At 33.9% G+C, this 27,228-nt stretch overlaps 1 protein-coding gene and 1 non-coding gene across 2 annotated transcripts; one reads left to right on the top strand and one right to left on the bottom strand.

Annotated features, from left to right (window-relative positions):
- The first annotated feature begins 15,306 nt into the window (after nucleotides 1-15,306).
- Nucleotides 15,307-25,925, top strand: LOC132615923 (uncharacterized). Its single transcript, XM_060330520.1, has 10 exons — nucleotides 15,307-15,634; nucleotides 18,591-18,788; nucleotides 19,112-19,234; nucleotides 19,992-20,020; nucleotides 20,123-20,201; nucleotides 20,899-22,453; nucleotides 22,570-24,464; nucleotides 24,556-24,720; nucleotides 24,892-25,028; nucleotides 25,441-25,925. Exons 1-10 carry the CDS (start codon nucleotides 15,521-15,523, stop codon nucleotides 25,661-25,663), a joined length of 4,518 nt encoding a protein of 1,505 aa, XP_060186503.1. The 5' UTR covers nucleotides 15,307-15,520; the 3' UTR covers nucleotides 25,664-25,925.
- Nucleotides 25,926-26,488: 563 nt separating this feature from the next.
- LOC132616388 (U6atac minor spliceosomal RNA) lies at nucleotides 26,489-26,614 on the bottom strand. Its single transcript, XR_009573172.1, has one exon. It is a non-coding gene; the product is annotated as a U6atac minor spliceosomal RNA (small nuclear RNA).
- Nucleotides 26,615-27,228: the final 614 nt, after the last annotated feature.

The following is a 27,228-nucleotide window of genomic DNA, read 5'->3' as shown; positions in this document are numbered from 1 at the left end:
TATACTATATATACTTAATATATATATTATATATATTTATATACTATATATACTATATATACTTATATACTTATATACTATATATACTTATATATATGTTCTATATACTATATATACTTACTTATATACTATATATACTTATATACTATATATACTATTTTTTCTTTATATACTTATATATGTTTAAGTATACTATATAACTTAATATACTTATAAGTATATTCTTAGTATATTTTAGATATATTCATAACTTAATAAAAGTAAAAATATGAACACAAGTAAATAGAAGAAAGCTCAATGAGCCATATATTTTATTCATTCTTGGATAACATTTATTTGCAAGTTGTATTTTTTTTTTTAACTTGAAAATAATACATGAGTTATACAAAAATAGTACAATAATAAAATCACCAATTTTGAACCATTTCGTTAATTTCCCCCACATCATATTCGTTCATGGAAATATCTTCAAAGTCTTCCATTTGGTCCGGTCCACTAGCTATCAAATCTTCAATCTCTTCCTCTTCGCCTTGCTCCGCTTCTGAGTTTTGGTTGCGTCGCTCCGATCTAATCCAATCTCGAATGCACACTAGTACTTGCAAGCTAAAGCCGGATAATGAATGTCTATGGTCTCCAATTTGCTGTCTTCCTTGGCTAAATGCGCTCTCCGAAGCCACGGTTGATACTTGAACCGTAAGGATATCTCGAGTCATTCTTGAAAGTACCGGATAGCTTGCCTTGTACTTCTTCCACCATGCTAAGACGTCCACCTCATCCAGTTGGCTGATATCCACATTTGGCTGCATCAAATAAAAGTTAAATTCATCAAAGTTTGCAGTAGCAGAAGAAGTTGGCTGTGAATGTAAAACTTTTAAACCCGACAAGCCCTTTTTGTTACTCTGAGAAGTAGTAGGGCGTGGAGCAACGGGTGTAGCACAGAAAGTGGAGCAACGGTATATTTATTATGTATATAATATACCGAGTTTATTATATACATAATAAACTCGGTATATTATGTATATAATTCTTAAAATATATCTAATATTAACTGAAGGAACACATGGTCAAGTTAGACTAAGTGAAGCACTGGTAAAGTGTTGGGTTTAATCTCTTAAGGTTGTGGGATCTTATTCTACTAAATGCACTTTTGCATCTTTTTAAAAAAAAATAAAAAAAAAATCTAAACTGAACTCATCCTCCTGAAATCCTGAATTCACCTCTGTGGATCTCCCTTCCTCATTTCTTTTTCACTGTTTATTTGTTCATTTTATCTCTTCTTCTTCTTTTATCAGTTCCCATGTAATCATTCTTCTATTGCTCATTTTTGCAAATGGACCGTTGCCAACGGTCCATTAAGCCCAACGACTCTTTCGTTTTTTTTTTTTTTTTTTAATTTTTACCGGTTTAATCGGTCCGGTTCCGATTTTACCGGTTCCGGTTTCCAAAATATTGGAACCGGACCGGTAAACCATTACACGGTTAAGAGATTAACTGTTGTTGCCTAAATCATCCAAGTATTCATAGTCGCCAAAGCCTATTCCATTTTTCTTTGTCTATGCATCTTCAAAGCTACGGAATTAAAAATAGGCCGTAAATGTACAAAGGCACTAAGCCAGGCCCACAGCATCACACGGTCATCTTCATATCATCTCACCGAACCTAGCTCTGATATCAGTTGTTGGGCTAAAATGATCCAAAAATATTCTTAACTTTGTGTAATATTATTCGTTTTATCCCAAGCCACACATTTTTTTATTGGAAGCATGCCTACATCTTATGTGTAGTTTCTTTTTCTTTTCACCTATCAATATGAGATTTTATTTGCATATCCAACATTAAGCTCACAGTTCTAAAGATTGAATCTCAAAATGGAGCCAAGATTAAAGATCACGAAGATATTTATCATGCCAGATTTGGTTTTCAACTTTTTTGGGTCTTCTTCTACGCTTGATTGTTATGAACATGTCTTTACGGTACTTATTATTATGATGTGAGTCGTTCAAATTGATTGAATTTTTTTAATGATGCATATAATTTCATCATAAACTAAAAATTTACTTTTCCGATATCACTTTAGTGTTAAACCAAAAAAAATCTTAACAGAAACTAATCGAGTGTCTTATTTAATCTAGCTTGTCCTAAGTGTACAAGATTAAAAGAAAAGATTGGAGAGAGTAACTTTAAATTTTTTTCTTTTATAATTTTGAGATATTCGAAGACGCACGTGTTTGAAAGATGTATCTCTTGTCTGGTTAAATTTAATTACAAAGTTTGCGAATGGATTATTCCACACACTGTGGACGCAGGGACCTAAGGTCCAAAAGTTCTTTTAGTACTTGAATTGAAATGTCAAAGTTAGTGTTGTTACTTAACCGTTAATTAACAAATATAAACTCTTTCAGACCAGTAGAGTCAAATTTTTGGGCTGAAGTGCACAAGTCTATGGAAGAAATTTTTCATGAAATATTTTCTATGAAAAAAACTTTTAAGAAAAATGATTTCTCATTTTTTGATAAGTGGGAAATATTTTTTCTAAAAACATATATTTGTCAAAATTAATAATGATATTAGCTAATGGGAAAGTGTTTTCATGAAATGGAGTACTAAAAATTAAGAAAAACGCCTAAATGTTAAATGGAACAAGTAAAATTTAAGATAATTAGCGAAGAAAATGACTTCCACCATAAGTGAGATAAGTCATTTTCTATCTTTCGTTGAATTTTATCCTATAAAAAAATATTTTTTAACATGTAAACGCTAAAAATGACTTTTATCATACCAAACACACATACGAGTAATTAACTCAAAAAACAAAAAAAAAGTAATTAACTCACAAGCCGCATTCTTTACTTGTACGAATGTGTAACCTTCATGAACCTTTTTCAAGACAAGAAAAGGAGTTTTCGCATTTGAAAACTTTAAAGCATGTACTGGTGAATAATTAGAAATTTCTATTCTTAATTAGAAGTTTCTGGTTCAAAATTTGGGACAAAAAAACTCTTGACGCGGAACCCTTTCCCTTTAAATAAATTTTATACAACATAAATCAAAATTAATCAAAGTCCTAAAGCACGAACACCGAATATTGGTGAGAAACAAAAAATAAAGAATATATCCAAGTCGTTGGCAACTGACCAAAGAAATGCAGCTGCCTTCAATTACTGTCTATACAGAGTTTCTTCTGAGCATCAAGTCTTTGGTCTCCCATAATAATAGATCTAGAAGAGATATTTTTTGACCAAATTCCAATTGAAGCCATTTTACGACAAAGAAAAATCATGCTATGAATATTTCTGACCAGTACTTTTAAATGGTCAATGGGAAAAAAATCAATTTTATCAGTATTTTGAGTTCTCACGGGCATTTAATATTGCCAGCTTTCACTTTGAATTTAGTGACTTTTCTCGCATACGAAGGAAATTTACTTATACCCGATATTTATATCAGTCTAATGTATAGTACTAGAAAATTTATCCGCGCGAAGCGCGGTTTTTAAATAAAATTTTAAAAAAACTTAACCCAAAATCAATATTTATTCTTCGATCAATGTTATATTCTCTAATCGTGTGATTCTTTTTGTCAAGAGTTCTTGTGTTGTTCGAATCTCCTAGCTACTTTCATGTTCTTTTTCTTTGTCATTGTCCTTTTTTTTGTAGATGTATTCTTTTTGTTTATTCTCAGTGATAATAAGATGAATGAATGAAAAGGTATTTTTCTACAAATTGAAGTTCGACATTTTCAGCTAAACAATATCTCTTCATATAAGAATGTCAAACTTTTATATAACTCATCCAACAAAATTTTATAATATTGAAATATTAAATTCTAAAAGACAATTTAGTTTACTAACTCACACTTTATACATCTATCATTAAAATTACTCTTCTTTCCTTATCTTGCAATGCATAACTTCATCTACATAAATTTGGATCTAATATAATCTCAGAAAAATATATAATATATAAATCTTTCTTTGCTCATCAGCTTTGGTTTAATCTGCTATAATATCATATAATTTTGCAGTAAATGTTGCTATTTTCAAACGTTTAAATCAAATAAATGAGAATTTCAAAACTCACATGAAGTTATTTAAATGAAATAAGGTAATTAAGAAATACTATCTATGCAATTATTGTTGGGTTAGCAAGACTTGAAGCGCTTGAAATGTCAACGGTTTAGTTTTTAAGGTTGAACGTATCACAAACATACCTGTAAAAGAAAATTTCGAACGATGTGAGGGTTAGTTCTAAAATATCTACAGAATAGCTGAATAGGAAAAGAAACTTGAAGAAAATATTCACACAGATACAAAAAGAAAGCTAAATCTAGAGGAAAAAATATATATTTGAAGAAACTTAGAAGGCTTACTCCATAAAGAAGACAATATATGCAATCAAATATTTTCGAAAACAAAGTATCCTGACAATCTTTAAAGACCCACCAATGCTTTCAACGTAACTCTATAGTACCATTTCTCAATTACAAAAGTTGTCAATCCCGTACCTTTCTTCCATCAAACATACGTAGTAAGTATCTTCTAAAGCATCCTAAATTAGAGAAAGAACATCTCAATTATCCACAGCACCAAACGCACAAATGCATGTATTTATAGTCAAATAGTGAGGGGAAGTTGAATAGAGCTGGTAATTGGTGAATATGAAGATGGTGAAAACATAAATTCTTGAGGATCAAATTTAACCGATAACTTATTTTTGCTTTGATTTCAGGTAATTAAATTGTTTATATAGATTAATCTACATTTATTATAGGGGAAAGGCTTACCTGCATTATTTTCTTTTTTCGGTGCTTTTAGACGTTTGGAGTTCTTGACTCAACAACAATGATCATACTACATCTTGGTGTCAAAAAAGAAACAATCGTTACGTTAATAAATCAGCAAAAAACTTCATAATTGTCTGCTATCAGTTTCTTTAGGAATAATTAAGAAAGAGTAATATGTAATTGATGTAGCATGAATGAATAGGACAAAGAGAATTGAAAGAATGATGGGAAAAAGTCACCAGGGTATAGAACGTGTGTATGGAATTTAATGTTAAATAATGAATGACATAAAGAAGGTGGATTTAAATTATTTTTTTCCAGATTTTTTGGACAGCAAATAAGGTAAAAAATGAGAAAATAAATAAATATAAATGATGGCCATAGAGAGGTGCCACATAGGATTGTTTATGCCTAACTTTATATTATACTAGTGAAGTTATCCGCGCTTCGCGCGGTCACTAAAAATAATAAAAATTTATGTATTTGTTAATAATTAATTTTGCTTGTAAATCTAGATAAAGAGAAGAATTAAATTATCATGTATATAAATAATCATTTTAACGTCACATTTTTCATTGAAGGGTTTCCCAACAGACCAGAGGGTTAAGGCTCTCACCTTCTTTTCAAATCAAAGAAAGAAGAGCCCTTCGATTCGGGCCCTTTCCCACCTCCTTAGTATGAATTTTTTGATCCTTTTTCTTTATTGCGTAATTAACCTGAACCCTGTCTATGAGTATAGCAATCCTTTGAATCTTTCCTAATCCGCTTTCTTTTTTTCTTATGCCTTGGGAGCCCAGTCTTTAGGAGAAGCAGCTGCTCACTCGTGACAATGGATGCTACCGTAATAGCTAAAGGAAAAGGCTATGGTGATAGACCCCAAAGAAGATACCCTAGCTCACACTGTCTACGTCGTCGAAGAGATGGTCTTGGGACCCCATTTCCCACAGTAGACATAAGAATTTTCTTATTCCTATTAGATATGAGATAGCTCTTTATAGCCTCTATGGTAACTTCTCTTAAAAACCTCGGTTGTCACCCCCGAATTAGCAAAAGCAATGTCTCCTTGCATAATATGGATTCCAAACAATGACACTGCCTCAACTCCCTAAATAGGAATAGAGGTAGTTTACAAATGCGGGTAAAAATACAAATCGAATATCGTTCATGATTCTATCGTCTCTTTATAATTCTTTTAACATTCTATATAAAATTTTGTCTGGAAGTATTTGTGGAAAACATTTCAATATAAATATAAACCCATTATAATTGGCTATTTAAACTTCAAAAATAAAAATTGATGAAACATAAGAAAGAGATAATATTGAAAAGTTGCGGGATAGATGACGTCTAATAATTGTTGTTACCTGTATAAAGAATGGTGTTATCTTCATCATGACCATCTTAGCATTTTAAGTTTTAGGTAACTTATATTTGAAAATGAAAAAAGGAAGACAGCAAAGATAAGAAACTAAATACTATATTAGGATTCATGCAACAAAAAAAAAGGTTAAATTGTAATTTTTTAAGAAGAGATTGATTACCCTTAATTTTTATTTATAAGCATATGCATATTAATTCTATAAGCTTTTTTTTTCCCCGTTATAAGCTTATTATCACAAATATAATATTTTACTTTGTAGACAGCCTGATTAACATAGTGATATTGGCTTTACAATGTCGCTGAAGTTGTAACCTCTTCATGAATAGCCTTTGTTAAGAGGTCGTCTATATGGCTTAAAAAGTTTGAGCTTGTGAATTTATTTAACCTATATTACAAAGATTAATAATTAAAAAAAAAAAAAAAGTAAGGCATAAACAACGGATATCCTTAACTTGACCACAATTGACACTTAAAACTTTGAGAATGCACATTTAGACACACCTGAAGTGACACATAAATTTTGAAAGTGTCTGGATGATCATTTTTTAAGCTAGAGTGTTCAACTGACAGTGGAGAAAGTTGAGGATATCTACATGATCTCCAAGAAAATATTCAAATTATAAATAAAATCAAACTTATCTATGCATTCGTAAGTAATCTAAATCAGATTCTTGACCTCATTTGTATTAAACAATGTAGCCAAACAAACTATTCTGCAAAAATTAATCAGGAAGTGCCGCGTTAATAGTTTTTGAAGAAAACTTAATAAGGCGATTTCAGTCGTGACTTATTGGCAAGTGAGTGATGAACCGCATTTGAAGTTATACCTAATGACCACGCACTATGCTTTTGCGCAATCGTTCTCTTAATAGAAGATTCTACTAATTAGTTTTTGATATTTCTGCAGCTATTCCCTTTGTATTTCGCCATTAATTTAGCAATGGCCGGTGATACTCATGCGTCATGGTGCGAGTATAAATCAATATATATATATCAGACAAAGACGTGATTTATTATGCAAAAACATAAGAATACAATTTTTTTAGCTCTTAAAAAATCAAACCACAAATTGATTAGGAACATATCAGCTTCACATAAATAAATCTCAATGCATGTAAGAGATAATAATTTTACTACCTGAAAATCTAATACCACTTGCAGTAAGTTTAGCTGCTTCACTTACCACGACATCAACTATAAAACTTATAGCATCACTGCTTACACCTGCACCAAAGATCCTAAGCTTCATCAAAAGTTAGGGTTGAGTAGATATCAATATTTTAAATGAATACAAATGAAATATAAACAAAATATTGAATATAAAAACGCATACATAGAGAATGGATGGAGAAAAATGATGAGGCTCAGGAGGATTCAGAACATAGGAAAATGATACTGTGCACTACTTTGGCAAGGGAAAAAGGACGTTACAGGTTTGGTCCATTAAAAAGGTGACTATTGGACTTTTTAACATACCACATAAATATGAATATTTTCTACAATTAGTGTGGTTTAAAGAGCATAATAAAGGAGGTAACGTAAAAAGTTAGATGAGCGTGAATGACTTGGGAATTGTGAATTTACTAATACTAATTAAGAGTAAAAGCAATGAAAATAAATGGGTGTGAGTTATGGAGATGACTTTTAAAATAACATAATTGAATAAATGATATAAAAAGCCAAAAAAAGGAGAAAAAAGATAAATAGGATTCTTGGCCATAGAGAGGTGTCACATCACCTTGTCTATGCCTAGCTTTATATTATATATAGATATAGATTCCTTTCATTCCTTTTTATTTGATCTTTTAGCCTTTTGGTGTTTGGGTCACCAAAGTGATTTCTAGCATTTGGAAAAGGTTAAAAAGAAAAGTTTTAAACAAAAAGGATTTGCGCACTAGTATTTGAGTAGATTCAAATAATTTCTTAAATATCCTTTTGAGCAGTTTTAGTCTTTTAAGTCTGCAAAAACTGAATTTTTTTTTTCTCGGTCAAATATTAACAAGCATGTCTGTTAGTTTTGACAGAAATTGTGAAAAACAATGATCTAGCATGGAGGTTTAGTTTTGACATTTCTTCTATTTTTGATCTATTTAATTTTTAGAGTCTAGCGTAGCTTTTGAAAGTATCAATCTACTATATTTGATCTATTTTTGTGTTTGGTGCAGTTCTTTGTGTTGTCATTTCTAGGATTTGATGATTTTTTTTTGGTGTTTTGATTAAATTCTTTTTTTATAGTTTCCCTCAAATCTAACAGATAAAATTTGTTAAATTTGATAGAAACCAAAAGTGCTTACTTGTGGCTAACTAAAGGACTAAAATTGCTCATGAATATAATTAGACGACCACTTTAAACTTGACCAATACATTGACCATTTTTGGAATTTTTTCTTGTAGCTTGGGTCCATGTCGAGTTTGAACCAAGTAGGTGGTGGTTGATCCCATTTCAACGAGATTAATGTAGAAGTGATTATGTATTTAGAGTCGGCATTTCTAGTTAGGAAATGAGAACTCGATAGGACAAGGTTATGGGTGGATTTAAGATTTGAAGTTCGCATATTTTTATAATGATATTAATTTATAATTAAATTCATAATTAAATATTTATAAATTTAAATGAAATTTTTAATACATATATAAGGTAATGGGCAAAAGTTATTGAGTTCTCGGAAACTCATATCATACCTGTTGACACTCAATTTTGTCCCGCCTTTATTCCAAAATGTTTATTTGTGCTTCTAATATTTTTGGCGACTTAAGAAATAAGTATTTATACTTTACTACAATTATCAGTTTTTTATTAATATCATCGTTTCATTACCCTACTATAGTCATTAGCTATTATCATTTTTTATTTATTATTACCGCTATTACTACTACTATTATCGTTATCATCGTCATCATTATTATTATTATTATTATTATTATTATTATTATTATCATTATCATTATTATTATTATTATTATTATTATTATTATTATTATTATTATTATTATTATTATTATTATGATTACTATTGCAATCGCCATGATCGCTTTTAACATCTTGTGCATCGCATTCATTTTTATGCAATTAAACAATAGCATCTACTTACTGTTAAACTTTAAATATTATCGCACGGCTATCACGATATCGTATAATTTCATTTGAGTAGTAATAAATATATTTTATAGTAAGTAATATTTTAGCACACATTAATATATAATTAATTGAAGAAGGTCTTTTATTTAAATTTAGAAGCCCAAAAGCAGTATAAGAAGCTAATATTTTTTTAGCCCAAGAAGGCCTTCCATCAGCCAAGTTTTGGGCTCATCCGTCCCAATCAACTCACAAATGTTTCGGACCAGCCCATAATAATCAGCCCACGCCCGTCTAAACCTACCCGACCCGGCCCATTTTTTTTATCTTGTTCATCTTCTAAAACCTAATTGACCCGCGCCTCCTCTTTTCCCTTCTCCTTCTCTCTCCCTCATGGACGAAAATGGTGTGTTCGCAGAGCCTCTTTCGCTCCTACAGACCATGCATGGTCATTTTGGGGAAGGGAAATTAATGCTCGTCCTTCCCCGTTAGGCCTCAACCGTTGAAGAGGTGAGTTTCTCCCCTTTTTCTGCTTTTTCATCTGAGACCCTTAATGGGATTTGTCCATTTGCGATTTTGAATTCTTGTTCGTGATTGGTCGTTCAATATTGGAGGGATTTTTCCCTCCATTTCTACTGGCCTCACAACAAAAAACGGGGATGGGATCTAGGGTTTTCGGGTTCTATATAAAGAACCCTATCCCAGTGTTGAAGGAGGCTCTAGAGAGAAAAGATTCGGAATTGAGTTTTTCTTAAAACCTAGTCCTGTTTAATTAAAAAAAAATCAACTTTAAGTAGAATTTCCATCGAGTCTAGTTTGGTTTTCTTAATCTTAAATTCTCTCCTGTTTCCGTTCTGTTGTTTGAGTGTGTCGAGGGTCTTGGAAGCAAATACTCGATTCCATTCTGGACAAGAACCGCACTAAAAAAGGGCCGAGTATCGTTCGCGTTCGAGTGTAGATCGGAGACTCAAGGCCCCTGTTCGCTGCACCCAAAGAAGGTCGGTAAACATCTCTTCTTTTATTTATTTATTAGTGAATTAAGTACTTTCTGTTTGTTTTATGTGATTTATGTGCTTTATATGCTTGTTAGTTAGCTGCTAGATTAGTCTAATAGTTGTTAGTGTTAATAGATGTTATGTTAGTTTCTGCTTAGATTAGGCTTATGAAGTTTCACATATGTCCAACATATAAATTAGTTGGATAGTTGGCCTTAATATGGTCTTTCTGAGTCAGTTTTGTTGTAATGTTGCTTGTAAACTACCTTGCTGGCATCTCATGGTTAAGGTGTTGAAATGACTGGATTGATTTAGTTTCCTTGCACTCATATGAAATGAGTAGTGGATAATTAGTTCTATCATATCCTATATTGCTTAAATCTCTTAACTATTGGCCTGCTTCTCTGCCATCCATGTATATTTACCCTGACTTAGGGCTTGTTAGTGTAGCATCACCTCTTTAAGTAACATCTAAGTAGGTCTCACTTGAATTCTGTGTTAGCATTAAGGGTATGCTGCCTTGCAGCTATGAAGTGCAATGCTTGTTCCTTGTTTTACCCCATTTGTGATATAAGAAAAGTGATCTTATAGTAGTCTTTTTGACTTTGATTCAGAATCTTTCATTGGTTATGTATAGGAGGGGTCCAAAACCATGCTTAGATCATTTTAGATTAGTCTATAATTATCTTTGTGTTGTCTGCATATTGGAAGGAGTTAGACTTGAGTAGATGCTCTCTGTGCAAAAATGATTTGGAGTTATTTCTTTTTATTTCCTTTTGAACTTGACTATGCTTATGTGTGAAATCTTAGAAGACTAAACATGTTGATTATACCATGTAACACCACTGTCTATGATTGCTGGTCCATCATGTTATGCCATGACTAAAGTGTAGAGTGAGTAGTGTGTGTTTGTAGTTGGTGTGAGCTCCAAATGTTGTCTGATGTGTCCAAAATGTATGTCCTTGAATCATGACAGTCCTTTTGCTAATTCTGTAATCTCAATTACATGTGACTTGTTTCCTATATGTTAGAATAGGGATGGAATCATCTCTAAATGCTCTCTGAATCTTGTTCCTATCATGCTTGATCTCTACTCCTTGTTGACAATGGTCTGATCCTGAATATGCATATAGTTGTGTCCTCCCATGTATGATCCTGTCTCCTTGCATTTTAGCTTGCCTGCTCATGCCTATTTTCTTATTTGTGCAATACCTCATCTGAAATAACTCTTCACATGCATTTGGTCATTACATAGTACTTTGCCAAGCCTCTCTCCTGTTTTTAACCTAGGTACAGACTAGTCAGCATACATGCCCATCCTCCTTTGGTGCATATGGTGCTATGTGATTTTGAGTGCTTCCGTTTCTTGTTTTATATCCCATGCCTGCCTTGACTACACTTAACCTTGCCCCTTCTGAGCTATCACACTGTCTGAAGTGCCTTGATACCTCAAATGCCTATCTGTTTGCATTATGAGAGCCTGTCCATGCCTTACATGCCCAATCACTATGCCTTATCACTTGTTAATAATATATCCATGCTCCATGACTCACCACATAATTGTCTGTAGTTGTCCAAGTGTATAATACCCATCTAGTAACCTCATATTCAACTGTATCTATCTGAATGACTGCCTTGGTGACATGACATGATTCTGTGCTTCTCAACTTAACTCATATGTGACCAGTTACTAGCATCGTGTATTAGTTTGTTTAAGTGTTAAATTACTTGCTAATCTTTTTTTTTTTTTTTACATGTACAATTCGGGAGCATAATGGAGTCCTCGTAAAAGACTCTCGCTGCTGCATAGTCTCTAGTCGTCACTAGACATGGAATCCGAGTCATCTTTTTCAGCCATCTCTCTCGCGATACGTTAGAGCAGACAAAAAATGAAATGAGGGGAAATTTAGAACCCGCGTCTGCTTCTTCGCTCATTCCTTCCCTTCTCCGAAGAAAAAAAAGTGGATTGTTGCATATTTCGATTGTCCTATGATTAACTAACTGTTTTATTTCTTACTTGTGATTGCGTATCTGATTTTTAAGATTATTGGCTTTAGAACACCTAGTTTAGAGGAGAAAATTGGTATATTATTTCAGAACAGTCCCAGTAATATTTTTCAAAACTCTACTCCGGTTCATTTTATGAGTTGTTCTTCTACGATCCAAAAAAAAAATCTTTTTAAAAGAGACGATAATCTACTGGGTATATTTCTTTAAAGATGAAAATGAGATTGTTAATGACTTAATTAAATCTTTGAAATTTTTCCTGACATCAGCTAAATCTTGTGGATTGCAAAACAAATGATTTCATTATGGCCAGCTTTGAGAAGGTGTTGAAGTTTCAAGTCCTAAGATAAATCTTTGGCCCTTTCGGTCTAAAATCTCAAGTAATCTTCTGTCGACTGATTTTTCTAATTTAAGCTAAATCACGTATGATTTAAAGTGCTCTTTTTTTAAAGGTTCAAATGTGGCTTGCTCTGTAAAAATGACATTTTTTCAAACTTCGACACATTTTTATTTCAAGCGTTTTTTTTTGGAGAGTCGAGTCTTAAATTGAAAGTCTAGTTTTTCAGATGACATGCGGTTTTAACATATAAGTTTTTCCCTGAAATGCATTAGCATTTGTGTTCTAATCACTTTTCAAAGTCTAGTTAATTCACCTAAGTTTGGTCGGTAACCGTAATTAACGGATTCTAATGGATGCCTAATACCTTCCCATTAGGATGTTTAGAACCCTTACCTAGAATTTATTAGGTTACTAAGACTTTTAAAATTGGAGTTTAGTTTAGAAATATTTAGTTAATAATTAGGTGCCCTAATTCACCGTTAGAATAATTAGGTGACGACTCCTTAAATTAAATAATTAGGAATCACCAATATGTTGTACTCCGCTTTGACCCGTTTAAAATGGGGTATAACAATACCTATAACTTTGGTTTTGCCCTACACATGGGAAAGGCGGAACTAGCATTCCGCTTACAACCGGTTCGACAGAATTTAATAATTTTGGTGTAGATCTTATATTTATGTTGAAAACTCTACTAAATATGTATAAATAATTTATTAAGTACTCAATAATATTCTTTTTCCAAAAATCTAAAATTTATAAACTCAAAATTCTAACTTTGCCCCTACCCGGGGTCAATCTTAATTGTGAAGCAAGGCCTATTTTGTTGTTAAAAATCTTAATTGTGAAGCAAGGCCTATTTTGTTGTTAAAGTGTGGTCGATGCAAATGTGTCCGAGACAGGAGGGTACAATGACAGGCATGTTACGCAGTTATTGTTAACCACAAGTCTATAGTTGAAAGTTAGATCAAATGTTACTCATTGGCTCAACACATGAATTCGCGATTTAAGTAGCACAAAAAAACAAAAGTTGAACCAAACTAGTACAAAAAAAAACACATTAATAGGTTTCACGCACGAAATTTGTGCGTGAAGCAGGTGACCATAAAACCGTGAAAGAGTAGGCCAAAAACAACACGTTAATTATTACCTACCCATTTTGTTGGTTAAAGTTGACGTCTGCTGCTAGTTTCATTACAATTACACAATGGCACGTATTTCTAAATTTACAGCAATATTAATTATTCCAACAAACATATGGGTTAGTTTTTTCGTCTTTTCTTTTACTTGTTTTGGCATCTAGCTAGTAATTTCAATACTAGAGTAGGATACCTCAATAGGTTGTTGGAATAATTAATATTGAAATTACTAGCTAGATGCCAAAACAAGTAAAAGAAAAGAAGAAAAAACTAACCCATATGGTTTGTTGGAATAATTAATATTGTTGTAAATTTGGAAATACGTACAATTGTGTAATTGTGATGAAACTAGCAGCAGACGTCAACTTTAACAAACAAAATGGGCAGGTAATAATTAACGTGTTGTTTTTGGCCTACTCTTTCACGGTTTTATGGTCACCTGCTTCACGCGCGAAATTCGCGCGTGAAAGGCCCAAAGTGCATTTTTGAGTTTGGTCCTTTCACGCACGAAATTCGTGCGTGAAACCTATTAATGTGTTTTTTTTTTTACTAGTTTGGTTCAACCTTTTTTTTTGTGCTATTTAAGTCGCGGATTCCTACTTGCGATGATTAATATCTGCCTTTGAATCTCACAGTTGTACATTTTCCTAATTTTACTATGTAGTACACTTTTCTTCTTGGTATTTTTAGTCTGTTTAGTCAACCGTTTGAGAGTTCAAAACAACTTTTTTTTTAAAAAAATGCTTATATAAAAAAGTGGGATACTTGACCAAGCTTTTGGAGAAAATAATTTCTTTTGAAAGTAGCAGAAGCTGTTTTTCAAAATTAAAAAAAATAGTCTTTCCTCAAAAGTATTTTTTTGAAGAATACTTTTAAGAAAAAATACACTTAAAAGCACTTTTTAAAAATTTGGTTAAACACAAACTATTGGTCACCTAAAGTATTTTTTTAAAAATACTTTTCAAAATAAATTAATTTTAAAAACGTAGCCAAATAGTCTATCAGTGACAATCGGTAAAATTAAGTTTATGGTAAGTAATTAGTGACAATCGGTAAAATTAATCCAAGAACGTACCGACCACAGACTGAAAACCATAAAAGAGAGGGAAACTTTATACAAGAAGGGAATCCGCAGTAAAGGACAAATAACCCCAGGAGCAGACCCACCCTATTACGAGGGGGTCACGTGTCCTCCCTAATCTCATAAATATACTATACATATGTGATGTATATACCTTAAAGAATTAATATGTAAAGGATCCCACATAGATATTCAGTGCTTTAGTGCATTTAGTTGTTGTGTCTTTAGGTCCTTATATGACACTCAGGTTCGAGTCTCGCTTGTAATATTTTTGTTTCTATGTTTTGTTAAGTTTGTTTTATTTTCGTTCTAAACCTATTTTCGTTTCTTCCAATTTAGAAATTTATACTTTATATTACTACTTTATCAATAACTTAGCATAATTATTAAGTTTTCAAAGAGTTATCTGCTAAACTTTCACATAATAAGTGGCATATTTCTATTAAGACAGTGTAAAAATCCTGAATCCATCTCTAATTATAATCCGTCTCTAATCCGTCTCTAATTATAATCCCATCATCTAATTACCAACTCCAATGTGTATGTATTGAATAAGGACAGGGAATATAACTAAACCCACTAGTGCTACTCACAGAATTCAGTTATCCACTCCACACTCTCATTCACTTTCACTTTCTAACGTTCCTCTCTCCATTTATCTTTGCTATTCCATTATATGTATATTTTCAACCTCTAGTTATGTGCATTATTGCATAATTATGATGATCAGAGATAAGATATTCAAATTGCACAGGCACAGGTCGTCTTCTTCATTCTCTGAGAAATCAGGACAACCATTTGAGTTCTCATTTTCCAACCTTCACGCTCGTCAGGTTCTCTCTCTCTCTATATATATATATATATTTGTTTTTCTTTTATCTATGTATATTTTTGTGTATTTTTGAGTATCTCAAGGTATAATTTAAAGCTTAATATGAATTTTTGAGTATCTCAGTACTAGAAAATCACTATTGTTCCACTAGAAAATGTTCAGTGGCGATTCCCATAGATATTTTAATGGAATTAGTGACAAAAGAAAAAATAGTAGTGTTTTTCACATGGAAAAAATTAGGAAGTTTCCCAGCATTTCAATGAGTACCTGTATTCCACGATACTTTTTCCAGTGAGCTTGTTCGGTGGGAAAATCATGTTTAAACAACAAATTTTTCACTGATTTGTCGGTGGGAAAAGACTATTTCTAGTAGTGTATGTGCAATTAGCTGTTGAAACTAGTTCTTTTTTCCTACTGTATTGTGTTGTTTAACTGGTTTATACTATTTACGTGCTTGAAAGAGTTTGGAAATTCTGCAATAATTTGAATTTTGAAGCAAATAAATCAATGTATGTGTGTGTGTGTGTGTGTGTGTGAATGTGTATATTTTGAGTATCTCAGTACTAGAAAATCACTATTTTTCCACTAGAAAATGTTCAGTGGCGATTCCCATAGATATTTTAATGGAATTAGTGAGAAAAGAAAAAATAGTAGTGTTTTCACATGGAAAAAATTAGGAAGTTTCCCAGCATTTCAATGAGTACCTGTATTCCACGATACTTTTTCCAGTGAGCTTGTTCGGTGGGAAAATCATGTTTAAACAACAAATTTTTCACTGATTTGTCGGTGGGAAAAGACTATTTCTAGTAGTGTATGTGCAATTAGCTCTTGAAACTAGTTCTTTTTTCCTACTGTATTGTGTTGTTTAACTGGTTTATACTATTTACGTGCTTGAAAGAGTTTGGAAATTCTGCAATAATTTGAATTTTGAAGCAAATAAATCAATGTATGTGTGTGTGAATGTGTATATTTTGAGTATCTTGAGGTATAATATACAGTTTAAGCACGAATTATAGAATATTGTGCAATTAGATCTCAATGCTAATTTTTTGCTGTTTGATTGGTTTACTATTTACATGCCTGATAGAGTTTAGAGTTTCTACAATAATTTGTGATTTTTTTAAAAAAAAAAAATTGAAGCAAGTATATCAATGTTGCATGATATATTTGGATTGTTTAGTTCTTGTTTGATTCTGGGTGTAAGTTAATTGAAGCAGTCTGTGTTGATAAAGTAGAGCATAAGTGCATGTGTAGTTTATTCTATTACTTTTCTATAACATGTGGTTCTTATTTGGACATATCTGTTAGATAGGGTGTAATTTATCTTCTTCTGCAATATTTTATTATAAGAGTATTTTGTTATTTATTCCAAGTAACAGGAATATATACTGGAATCTTTTTTACTGAAAAGTGGAACCAAGACTTATTGTTCAAAGTTCACTATATAAAATGCAGAAGAAACCTTCAATAAATGTCCATGTTGCTAATGGTAAATGACTAAAATGTACAAGTGCAGTCCCATTTTTGGCTTTCACAAGTTTTGGTTCCTCTTCAACTAATTTGAGTTGTAAAATTGACTGTATCCCTTTAGAGTTTTTCTCATTCTAGTGTCATCCTTGGAGTATAGTAAAATTGAGACACCAGAAGTTATAGGACTGTTGTTTGCCTGTTCAACTTTGGTGGGATAGGTGCTATTGCATGGTCTAAGCATAATACTATTAGTCTACCTCTTGTCAATTGTCACACATTGTTCCAATATGTAAGAAAAATGTTTCACGAGATAAGACCAGTGAAGCAGCAAGAACAATTATAGTTTCTTTTTATTATTTTGAAAGTGGGGAGTATCCAGAACAGAAGAAACTTCACTTGACCAGACAAAAAGCTGTCGGAGTACCATGTATATTTTCATTTAATACAAAAGGGGCTTTTCGAAATTTTAGAGGGGCCATTGGATAAGAGCACTTTGTTTCTCTGACACTGCATGTTGTGGTATTTACCATGGGAAATAAGGAGACGAGTGCAACTTATAATTATCTGTGCCTACTAATGCAGTTGAAATGATCAAAGCACTGCAAGACTATAGTTGAACTAGAGTGAGATGTTAAGCAATCTTCTGAAAATAACAAAGCTAAAATCAAAACAACAATCAGTAAATTATAAGCTGCATACCGCCAGGCTAAACCAGTCAAAGTTGGTCAAACAACTAATGAAGCATTCAATTGCTTTTGTTCAAAAGCTGATTCTGGAAGATGACTAGGCACTAACAGAGGTTCTGAGGCAGTTGTGTGATGTATCATGTAAGCATAGGCTGTAAACCTGGTTGTCCGTTAGTTGCTTTTCACCCCCTTAGTCGTGGCGAATGTGAAAATGAAATTTGTTAAAAGCCATTTGCTGCCTGCTACTGCTGCTGCTTGTTGTAAACAATGCAAACTTCTGAGGCATTTTTTCGCCTAAATTACATGGAAAAAGGATAAGGTTCTCTTTAAAGTTGGCAGGAGACAAGTAGAAAGGAACACCAAAAAACATACTTTTTGCAAAAAATGGAAGTGCCAAATGCTCAGGAATTGATGTAATCTGCTAACATCTAAATGATTGAACTAAGAAGCACTTTGTAGTATAAACGATGTGTACAGTGGCCCACTAAATGTTTCAAAAGATCCAATCATTGTTCCTATTTATTGTTAATGTTTAGCATGGTGAATCTATTACCCTGCTTGCAGCATTTGTGGCTGAGCAGATACTCTTAAGATAATGGCAAGCTACAAAATCTTTTTCTCAAACTGCTTATATCAGTGGAATGTTTTGTTTGAACGTTTATATTTCTGTTGATTGATAAAAGATTTGAAGGTTAAATCATCTAACTTTGATGTCTCAATGGCCTCACTATCTTCATTTTGACTGAAAGGTTCACATCCAATTTCAGTTGTATCAGAGTTTCTATGGTTTGCTTCCCTCAGGTACCTAAAGGATGGGACAAACTTTCCATCTCTCTTATCTCTGTGGAAACAGGGAAAACAGTCAGCAAATCAGGGAAAGCCTCAGTACGAAATGGTAATTGCAAATGGACGGAGACATGGTCGCAGACCATGTGGATTACCCCAGATGATATCTCAAACAAACAAGAGCAATTCCCTTTTAAGTTTATTGTAACAATGGTCAGACACCTTCCTATATTTCTATCTATTGATATTATCAGTTCAATCCTTGTTTTCATAATGTTTTGATATGCTTGTCCCTATCTGACCTTTTTGTCTTGTTCTCTCTTGAGCCGAGGGTCTTTCGGAAACAGCCTCCCTACCTTTCAAGGTGGGGGTAAGGTCTGCGTATACTCTACCCTCTCCAGACCCCACATTGTGGGATTCTACTGGGTATGTTGTTGTTGTTGATATTATCAGTTCAATAAGCTGTAAGGTTACTGAATTTGCTACATTAGATTCTCAGTTTTCATGTTTATAACGTTACCAGCTTTCTGTTTCAGGGATCTGCAAGAACTAGCATCCTCGGAGAGGCTACTGTAAATCCTGCTCGTTACAGGGATGCAAAAGCTTTTACTCCCATTTCCATACCTTTGAGAAAATGTAACCATGGCACAGTTCTACAAGTGAGACCTCTTCTGAGACTTTCAAGTTTGATATTTGCACTTTAAATTGCACAACATTATCTAGTGTATCCTATGATTACCATTTCTTTCCTGCATTTCAACTCAACGTGTTCAGGCATTACTCTTTGTAGACGCACCCTATCGTATTTCACTGAGATTACAAAGAAACTTCTTTTTTTGTTCTTTTCTGTTGCTTTACCTGGGACAAACAACCTTACTTTATTCACAAATGAATTCGTCACTACTTTTATCTGCGACTTAGCTCAGGAGCTCTGTGTATATGTGTAATTCTACAAGTTATATACGGAATGGATACTTGTTTTATCATTTTACTTTGCTCATAAGAATTTGAGAGCCACATATACTACTTTGCATGCTTATATGCTATTCTTTACATACTTTTTAATGTGAAGTTGAATATGTTATTAGAAGTACAAATTGGTTAACTTAATAATTATGTGAAGAACAAAGAAAACAATAGAACTGGACAAATTTAGTTTACTTAACAAATATGCTTCCAGCTTTAACTTCATCATCTCAAGTTCTCAACTGCAATAAATTAATCATAAATTGGAGCATCCTAATGTTGATCCGATCCTGAATGCTCGAGGTCCTTGTTGAAGATTTTCAGTTAATTCACTTGCGTTCTTGGCCTATATTTCATTCAGGAACATGTTAACTAAAGTACAGTGAGTACATAATACTTTCAGCTTTCGCCTTAACTATACCACTGATTCAATTTCTTATGTTTCTGCAGCTGGAGATCAAGTGTCTGACAGCAATCAGGTTTGTCATTAGAAGATACCAACTTCTTGCTAAGTTTTCCAGATTTCTACTTCTACTTTTTTTCTCTATCTGTACTTAAAAGAATCAGTTTGGAACTCGTAGGGATAATGAATTCAAAGACTTGCCCATCTATGCTGAAGAAGAAAACACGGAATACAATAACATGGAGATCAAATCAGAGGTATCTAACTATCTAGTCAAAAAGATTTATGCATCTGTCGATATGCATTACGATATTATATGAGAAAACCTCTTTTTTGAACTAATATCCAGATATTTGATTATTCACCCAATTAGACCTAGTAATGTACTTAATATTTGGATAGCCATTCCTACCTTTTATTCACAATTAAAATGCAAATAATAGAAAGTTAGGCCTTCAATAGAATTATAGATTTATATGCCTGTCTTCATTTTCAGTGTTAGCCAAGTCTTAGTTTTGATATAATGCTTCCATTCGCTAATGAATCTAGAACCATCCAGGCAAAAAGTACATCATAATTATTACATTTAAAGAGCTAGAAAGTGGCTACAATATGCCTGGATCTCATTCTTGAACGCAGCCTTAGTAACTTAGACATGGCATTGAACATGGACACAGACAGATAAAGAGACTGCAAATTTTAAAATTAAGGGACACAACAAGAAAGGCAAGTAGCTAAAAAATCAAAGATATAGATCAAACAACTTGAATAATTGAACTCACCAGATGCAGGTATAGGTTCAAATATCAGAAATTGAAGTATACCTCTCATTATTATTTACACATGTCTACTCTTGGAGAACTTATTTTACTAGTATCAGTGGTACATTTATTCGGTTGCTTTATCATCTCTAGCTTCCTCTAGAATTTAAGCTAGATTATGATTTCCCAACAGGAAACAAGTCAGCCACGGCTGAGTTCATATCATAGCTTTGCCTCGACAGAGGATTCATTGGGCAGACAAGAATCAATTGATTCCAGGAGTAGTGCATCCTGCGGTTCTTACTCTTTTTGTGATTCGGACTCTCCCTATAATTTAACGATCTCGGGATCAGGAAAGACTGCTCAAAATCAAAAAGATGATTTCAAAAAGTTCTCACATGATAACACCGCATCAGTGCAACTTGCTGCATCCTCTAGAAACTCCTTACAAGCCAAAGATAAAGAACTAATTGCAGAGGCCATGATGTGGGAACAAAATGCTCAAAGCTTAAAGATCGACTTGGAAATGTCAAGGAAGGAATTTGCTGACCAGAGACAGCAGATAGAAAACCTTAAAATGGAGCTTTGTTCATTGGGTACAGAACGTGATGGATTGATACAAGAAATCAAACACCTTGAAGCCCTTTTACAAGAGTCAGTGGAAAAGGAAAAAGCAACTGAGAGTTTAATGCTCCAAGTCAGAGATATGGACAGTGACGAGAAGATTTTAAAGGAGGAGCTAAGGATTCAAAAAGAATCAAATGACAATATGTCTTTCCAGCTAAGTAAAACTCAAGAATCAAATATTCAACTAGTCTCTATTCTGCAGGAGATGGAAGAAACAGTTGAAAAGCAGAAATTGGAGATTAAGAACCTTCTAGAAGAAAAGTCAAATTCTCCATCTATAGAGAATCAACAGAACCTAGAGGAGAAGCTTCAACAATTGCAGGAATCACAGAAAGATCTGGAAAACACCACTCTTCATCTGGAGAACATCATCAGGGAGAAAACTCATGAGATTGAACTCGAGCGAGGTCACAGAACTCAGGCTGTTTTAGATTGTGAAGAAAAATGGAAAAATAAGTCAAGAGAACAAGAAGAGAAAATTGCTTATTTGAAGGCAGAGTTATCCAGACTTTTGAGTTCAGAGGTGTCCAAGACAAATGAGATCAAAGCTGCAGCTGACTGTGATCTGATCAAGGAAAATGAGACTCTCAAGAAAAGTCTTCAGGAACTTGAGAGAGATTGCAAGGAGCTGACGGAAGAAAATACGGAACTTCTGTACAAACTGAAATTAAGTGGAACTTCCTCCATCAGCGGTCTCATTTTAAGTTCATCGTCTGTCGAGGGTCAGCTAAGTGAACAATCACCTCGTTCTGAATTTGAAGTAAGCAAGGGTGAGCTCCTTTCTTCACCATTTCAAGATGATATGGAGAAGAAGAAAATAATTGCTGAGACGGCTGCCACTGAAAGTAAGCAGACAACATGTAATCAGGAGGAGAACTTAGCTCAAATGGAGTTTCACTCACAAGCTAAGGACAATGCTTTGAGGCTTAATGCTGAAATCAACTCATGTTGCCTTGAAGTACACGAACAAGATCAGAGAACTGAGATTGCTGCAATGGCATCCGAATGTCAGCAGGAAGAACATTGTCAAGGTGGTTTCACTCACAAAAAGGCACCCAAAGTGCTTCAGAGTTCTGAGTCAGGACGTATTGAAGATATCTATACCTTACTCAACACATTATGTAAGTATCTAGAATGTTTCTCGTGCAACAGGGTACCAGACAAAATCTCCTATCTTCACTTATCAACTCTGAGTTTTAAAATGTTATATGTAACATAGATCTTTGTGAATGTACAGGTCATCCCATTAAGGACGAGCAAGATAATGCGGTGTTGAAAAAATTCCATTTATTGAAGTACAGATTGACTCTATTTCTTGATGGTAGTAAACATATCGAGGATGAACTCAAAACAACAGTAATGGATACAAATGAAGTTCAAGATGGAGAAAAGGATAACCTTCCTAAGGAAAACGCTCCTTGTTCTTGCTGTCAAAAGCTTGAGGATTCAAATAAGGTGCTAGAGGACAAGGTTCAAAACTTAAGCAGTGATAGTTTAGCTAAGAACTCAGAGATACTGGAGCTGAAGACAGAATGTTTGAAAAAGGATGCAGAGATTGAAGCTCTAAGGCATCACCAGACTGATTTGAGTACTCAAATCTCTGATCTCCAAATGAGTAAATGTCAGATGGAGGAGATAATGGAAAACATGCAACAAGAACTTAGTGCCACCTCTAAATCTTTAGAAACTTCCACAAATGGTTTGACGGTTCTCGATCAGAGTGTTTCTGGAGGTGTCTCTAAGATGACGTTTGAAATGAAATCATTAGATCTAGAGAGTGATAAATATGAATTAGAACTTAATTTGTCTGAATTAGAAAAAGAAAATGTAGATCTGTCAGAACGAGTATCAGGGTTGGAAGCTCAACTGAGGCATTTGACTGATGCAATGGAATTCAATCGTTTGGAACTGCAGCGTTCTGGTAATTGTGTTGCCAGCCTTCAGGATAAGATCAGAGAATTAGAACATGAAAAGGAGTCGCAAAAGCTCGATATGAAAGAAAAGTTGCTGGAGATGCAAAGGCGATGGTTAGATGCTCAAGAAGAGTGCGAGTATCTGAAGAAAGTAAATCCAAAGCTCCAAGCAACAACAGAAAGTCTTATGGAAGAGTGTCGTTTGCTTCAAAACTTGAATGCAGAACTAAGGCAACAAAAGTTAAAATTACATTTGAGCCATAAAGTTTCGGAAGCAAAATTAAGGAAATCTCAGGATTCTTTCTCCACTTGTTTGAAAAGGATAGCGTCTTTAGAAGCTAACTTTTCTTCAGTGCTGGAAGAAATTGAATCAAAAGAGAAGATCCTTAAGTTCAAACTTGACGATCTCCACCTAGAGACTAGAGAGAAACTTCTTGCAGAAGAGGGCACACTGCATGAAATGTCTACGGAAAACGCTGTCGAAGTTGAAAAGCTGCAAGAACAGGTACAATCTCTCATGGTGCAAATGTCAGATCTTATGAGTGATCTTGGTACTTCCAAAGCCAAGGAGGGAACTTTGGCAGCTAATTGTGAGAAGCTACTGAGGACAATGGAACATCTTGTATCGAATGAAGCAAAGGTGAAATGCACCATTAATGAGCTTGAGTCAAAACTACTGTCTTCTGAATGTCAAATACTGCAAATGACGGAAGAGAATTCCAGTCTAAAGATTCAACTGCATACATTACCATTACTTCAGGAAGAAGTTTTGGATCTTAAAAGAGCAGTCTCTTGGATGAAGTTTGAAAGTGAGAGATTACAAGTTACACTGCAGTTGAAATATGAAGATTGTGAAGAGTTGAAGGAAGAGAAGGCGTCATTACTTAAGGAAATCTCTTGCATGCACGAGGCAGTGGCTGAAGCGGAAGAATGCAAATACAAGAAAATTGCACTAGAGGAGAAAGTTCTGAGGCTGGAAGGAGACTTAACTGCAAAAGAAGTAATGTGTGCCAAGGTTTCTGAGCTAAAAAATGAGCTTTGCCAGCTTAGAAGACAAAATAGCCAGCTTCTGTCGAAAATAAGATCCCTTCAATTAGAGAAAGAGGACTATTTGAAGCAAGTTGAATCCCTCGAGGGAGAATTGAAGCGAAAACAATCAGACTACCAAAGAGAGGATGAATCAACCTTTCCTACTGTAGAGAAGTTGAAGCTTTCACAGGTTAACCGAGCCACTTCTCTTATATATAATTTTGAGTCAATAATACAGTAGGAAATGAATCTGATTTTTGTTTTGTTTTTCGAAAAAACAGGCTGAGGAAGAGGACTTCAGCAAACATCGGTGTGAGATAGAGGACTTCAGCAAGCATCAGTGTGAGATAAAGGACTTCAGCAAGCATCCGTGTGAGATAATTACTCAGTCTCCTCAATCAGAGAAATACTTGAAAGTTCAGAAGATTCAAGGCAACTCTCACCAGGTACGTGCTACTAGAATCTACATCAAACCCCTTGCTGTACGGCCCTTCCCCGAACCCTGCTAACGCGGGATGCTTTGTGTACCAGGCTGCCCCTTTCTTTTCTGGGAAGATATGATTGATATAATTTCCTTCTCTTTATTAACCTCATTATATTCCCCCATATTTATTTAGGATGGCAACAAAGAAAGCAACTACAACAGAGATCTTCAAGAGACTGTCGCCAAAAGTGTATCAGTGATCAAATTTTCGGGGGATACAGTAGCTCAGACTTTAGAGCGCAATTGTATCCACGAACCCCATCAAATTAGGTGAGCCTATATATGTAAAAAAAAAAAATGCTTTGTGTCCTGAGCTTTGTTTATGTTTCTCCTGATGTTTATGTCTTAGAATAGTTTCTGATCTTATTCCGCTACTGGTTAAATCCATCTGGTCTGATTATTCTTTTGGAAATTCTTGACTAATTATAGCTGACTACTCTACATTATCAACCGGAAACTGGTTTAGCTAACCACTCGAGTTGACAGTTCTGAACAATATCTTTCTAAGGATATAAGAAGAGTATATATATTGGTCCACAAAATCTCCTCTCTATGCTTGTTTTATTATGTATATTCAGGAATGCTTGTCTGCATTATTTGCATTATCATTTCTTCAGGACAAATAAAAGTACGTAGGATCGATTTATGATTATAATTTTAATCCACGTCTTTGTATATTCAGTTTGTCATCCAAAGGAAGAGACGAGAATATGCAAAAAATATCTCAGCTTGAAGCTGAGCTACAAGAAATTCGTGATCGGTACCTGAACATGAGCCTAAAATATGCAGAAGTGGAGGATCAGCGTGAGCAACTCGTAATAACTTTGAAAGCCATAAATGATCAGAAGACATCTAGAGGATACCGTAGTCTTTCCTCTTTCTGGTCAGCTGGTGCTGATACGTGACTCTTTTCTCACAAAAACAATTCTCTAACAAAGCTGATTCAATCAAAGAATGGTAGAAATAAATTGTTGCAAAAGTATTGGGGTCATTTTCATTGAACGAACCCGAGAATAACATAATTTAAAAACGTGACAATCGCCAAAAGGTCAGCAGTTGTATAGGTAGTTTATGATCTCTTTGGTGAATGAGTCGAGATTGTCTTTTAGCAGAGTACCAGAAATTCATTTCTATTATTTATATATGATCAGTTTAGGTAATTATTCAGATGCATCTTGCAAATTAGGCAATAAATTTCATGCTATTCAAGTCCATTTATAATTCTTTCTAACGAATTTTTTCTTTATTCTGAATTCTGATTTTTATCATCTTGGTCACAAGTCTACTTTACTAATTGCTCGGCAGCAGTTTTTGAGGGTCCGAGCAACATAAATCTTATGTAGGTATACTGAACAAAATATTTGACTGCACTTTCTACCGAAGAAAGAGGAATCCTTCTATGAATCTTTTTTCTTCTTTCAAAAACTTAATATTAAATAGAATTAACCATTATAAGAGCTACTACGTTTTGCATTTGACTTGAGTTAATAGTAGTAGGAGATTTTACCAGCTTAAGAACGAGTCGGGTTACTAATCTAACCTTATTTGCACTTTAGGGGATTCAATCCTTTGAAAGACAAAAAAATTGGGGTAAGATCCACCGAAGTGGAGAGCCTTAACCGGATGTGACTTGAGTTAATAGTAGTAGGAGATTTTACCAGCTTAAGAACGAGTCGGGTTACTAATCTAACCTTATTTGCACTTTAGGGGATTCAATCCTTTGAAAGACAAAAAAATTGGGGTAAGATCCACCGAAGTGGAGAGCCTTAACCGGATGTGTGGTAACAGGTAAAGCCCGAAGGCTGTTCCCGTCCCTGTCGGGGGAGATGCCAACCATCTCTCCTTTCTACGAACACAGCGACTGATAGCTTGGCGTGAATATATTAAGTGAGTAAATCCTCTTCAATCTTTCGATGTGGGAGAATTCAAGTTAGGAATGCTCCTAGCTGGCCTTATTACTGATATGAGCTGAGAAGTCAATTACTTAATATTAGGATTTAGGGGTGGTTTGGTAGCTGGTTAGAGTTGTGTAGGTATTGGTAATGCTTGAATTAGTTATGAGGAAATTTATGTACTATTATTTTTTGCAAGGATTAGTTATTCATGTATTAGTTATTTCACTTTATATCCTGCATAAAATAATACATAGATTCTCTCATAATTTATACATATATTAGTTATGCGGGTTTCTAAATTGCAAACCAAACACCGTATTAATTTATACATGAAAACCTACCTTCTAACTAGCTACCAACGTGGTATTACTTATGCAGGATTTAATATCTATATAACTCACCTCAAACCATCCGCCAAACAACCTTTTAGTGACTGAATTATGCGTAGTGGAGAAATAGGGTAAGTGGACACTCTTTTTTAAAAAAAAAAAAAAAAAAAAAAAAGGGCAAGTGGACACCATTTCTTGATCCGGAGGGAGTACTATTTTTGTAGGTTCAGAAAACCATTTCTTGTA

The sequence above is a fragment of the Lycium barbarum genome, chromosome 10 (genome assembly GCF_019175385.1).
Source record: "Lycium barbarum isolate Lr01 chromosome 10, ASM1917538v2, whole genome shotgun sequence".
Classification (NCBI taxonomy): domain Eukaryota; kingdom Viridiplantae; phylum Streptophyta; class Magnoliopsida; order Solanales; family Solanaceae; genus Lycium; species Lycium barbarum.
The sequence above is the reverse complement of the archived record's forward strand: the minus strand, read 5'-3'. Positions and strand labels throughout refer to the sequence as shown.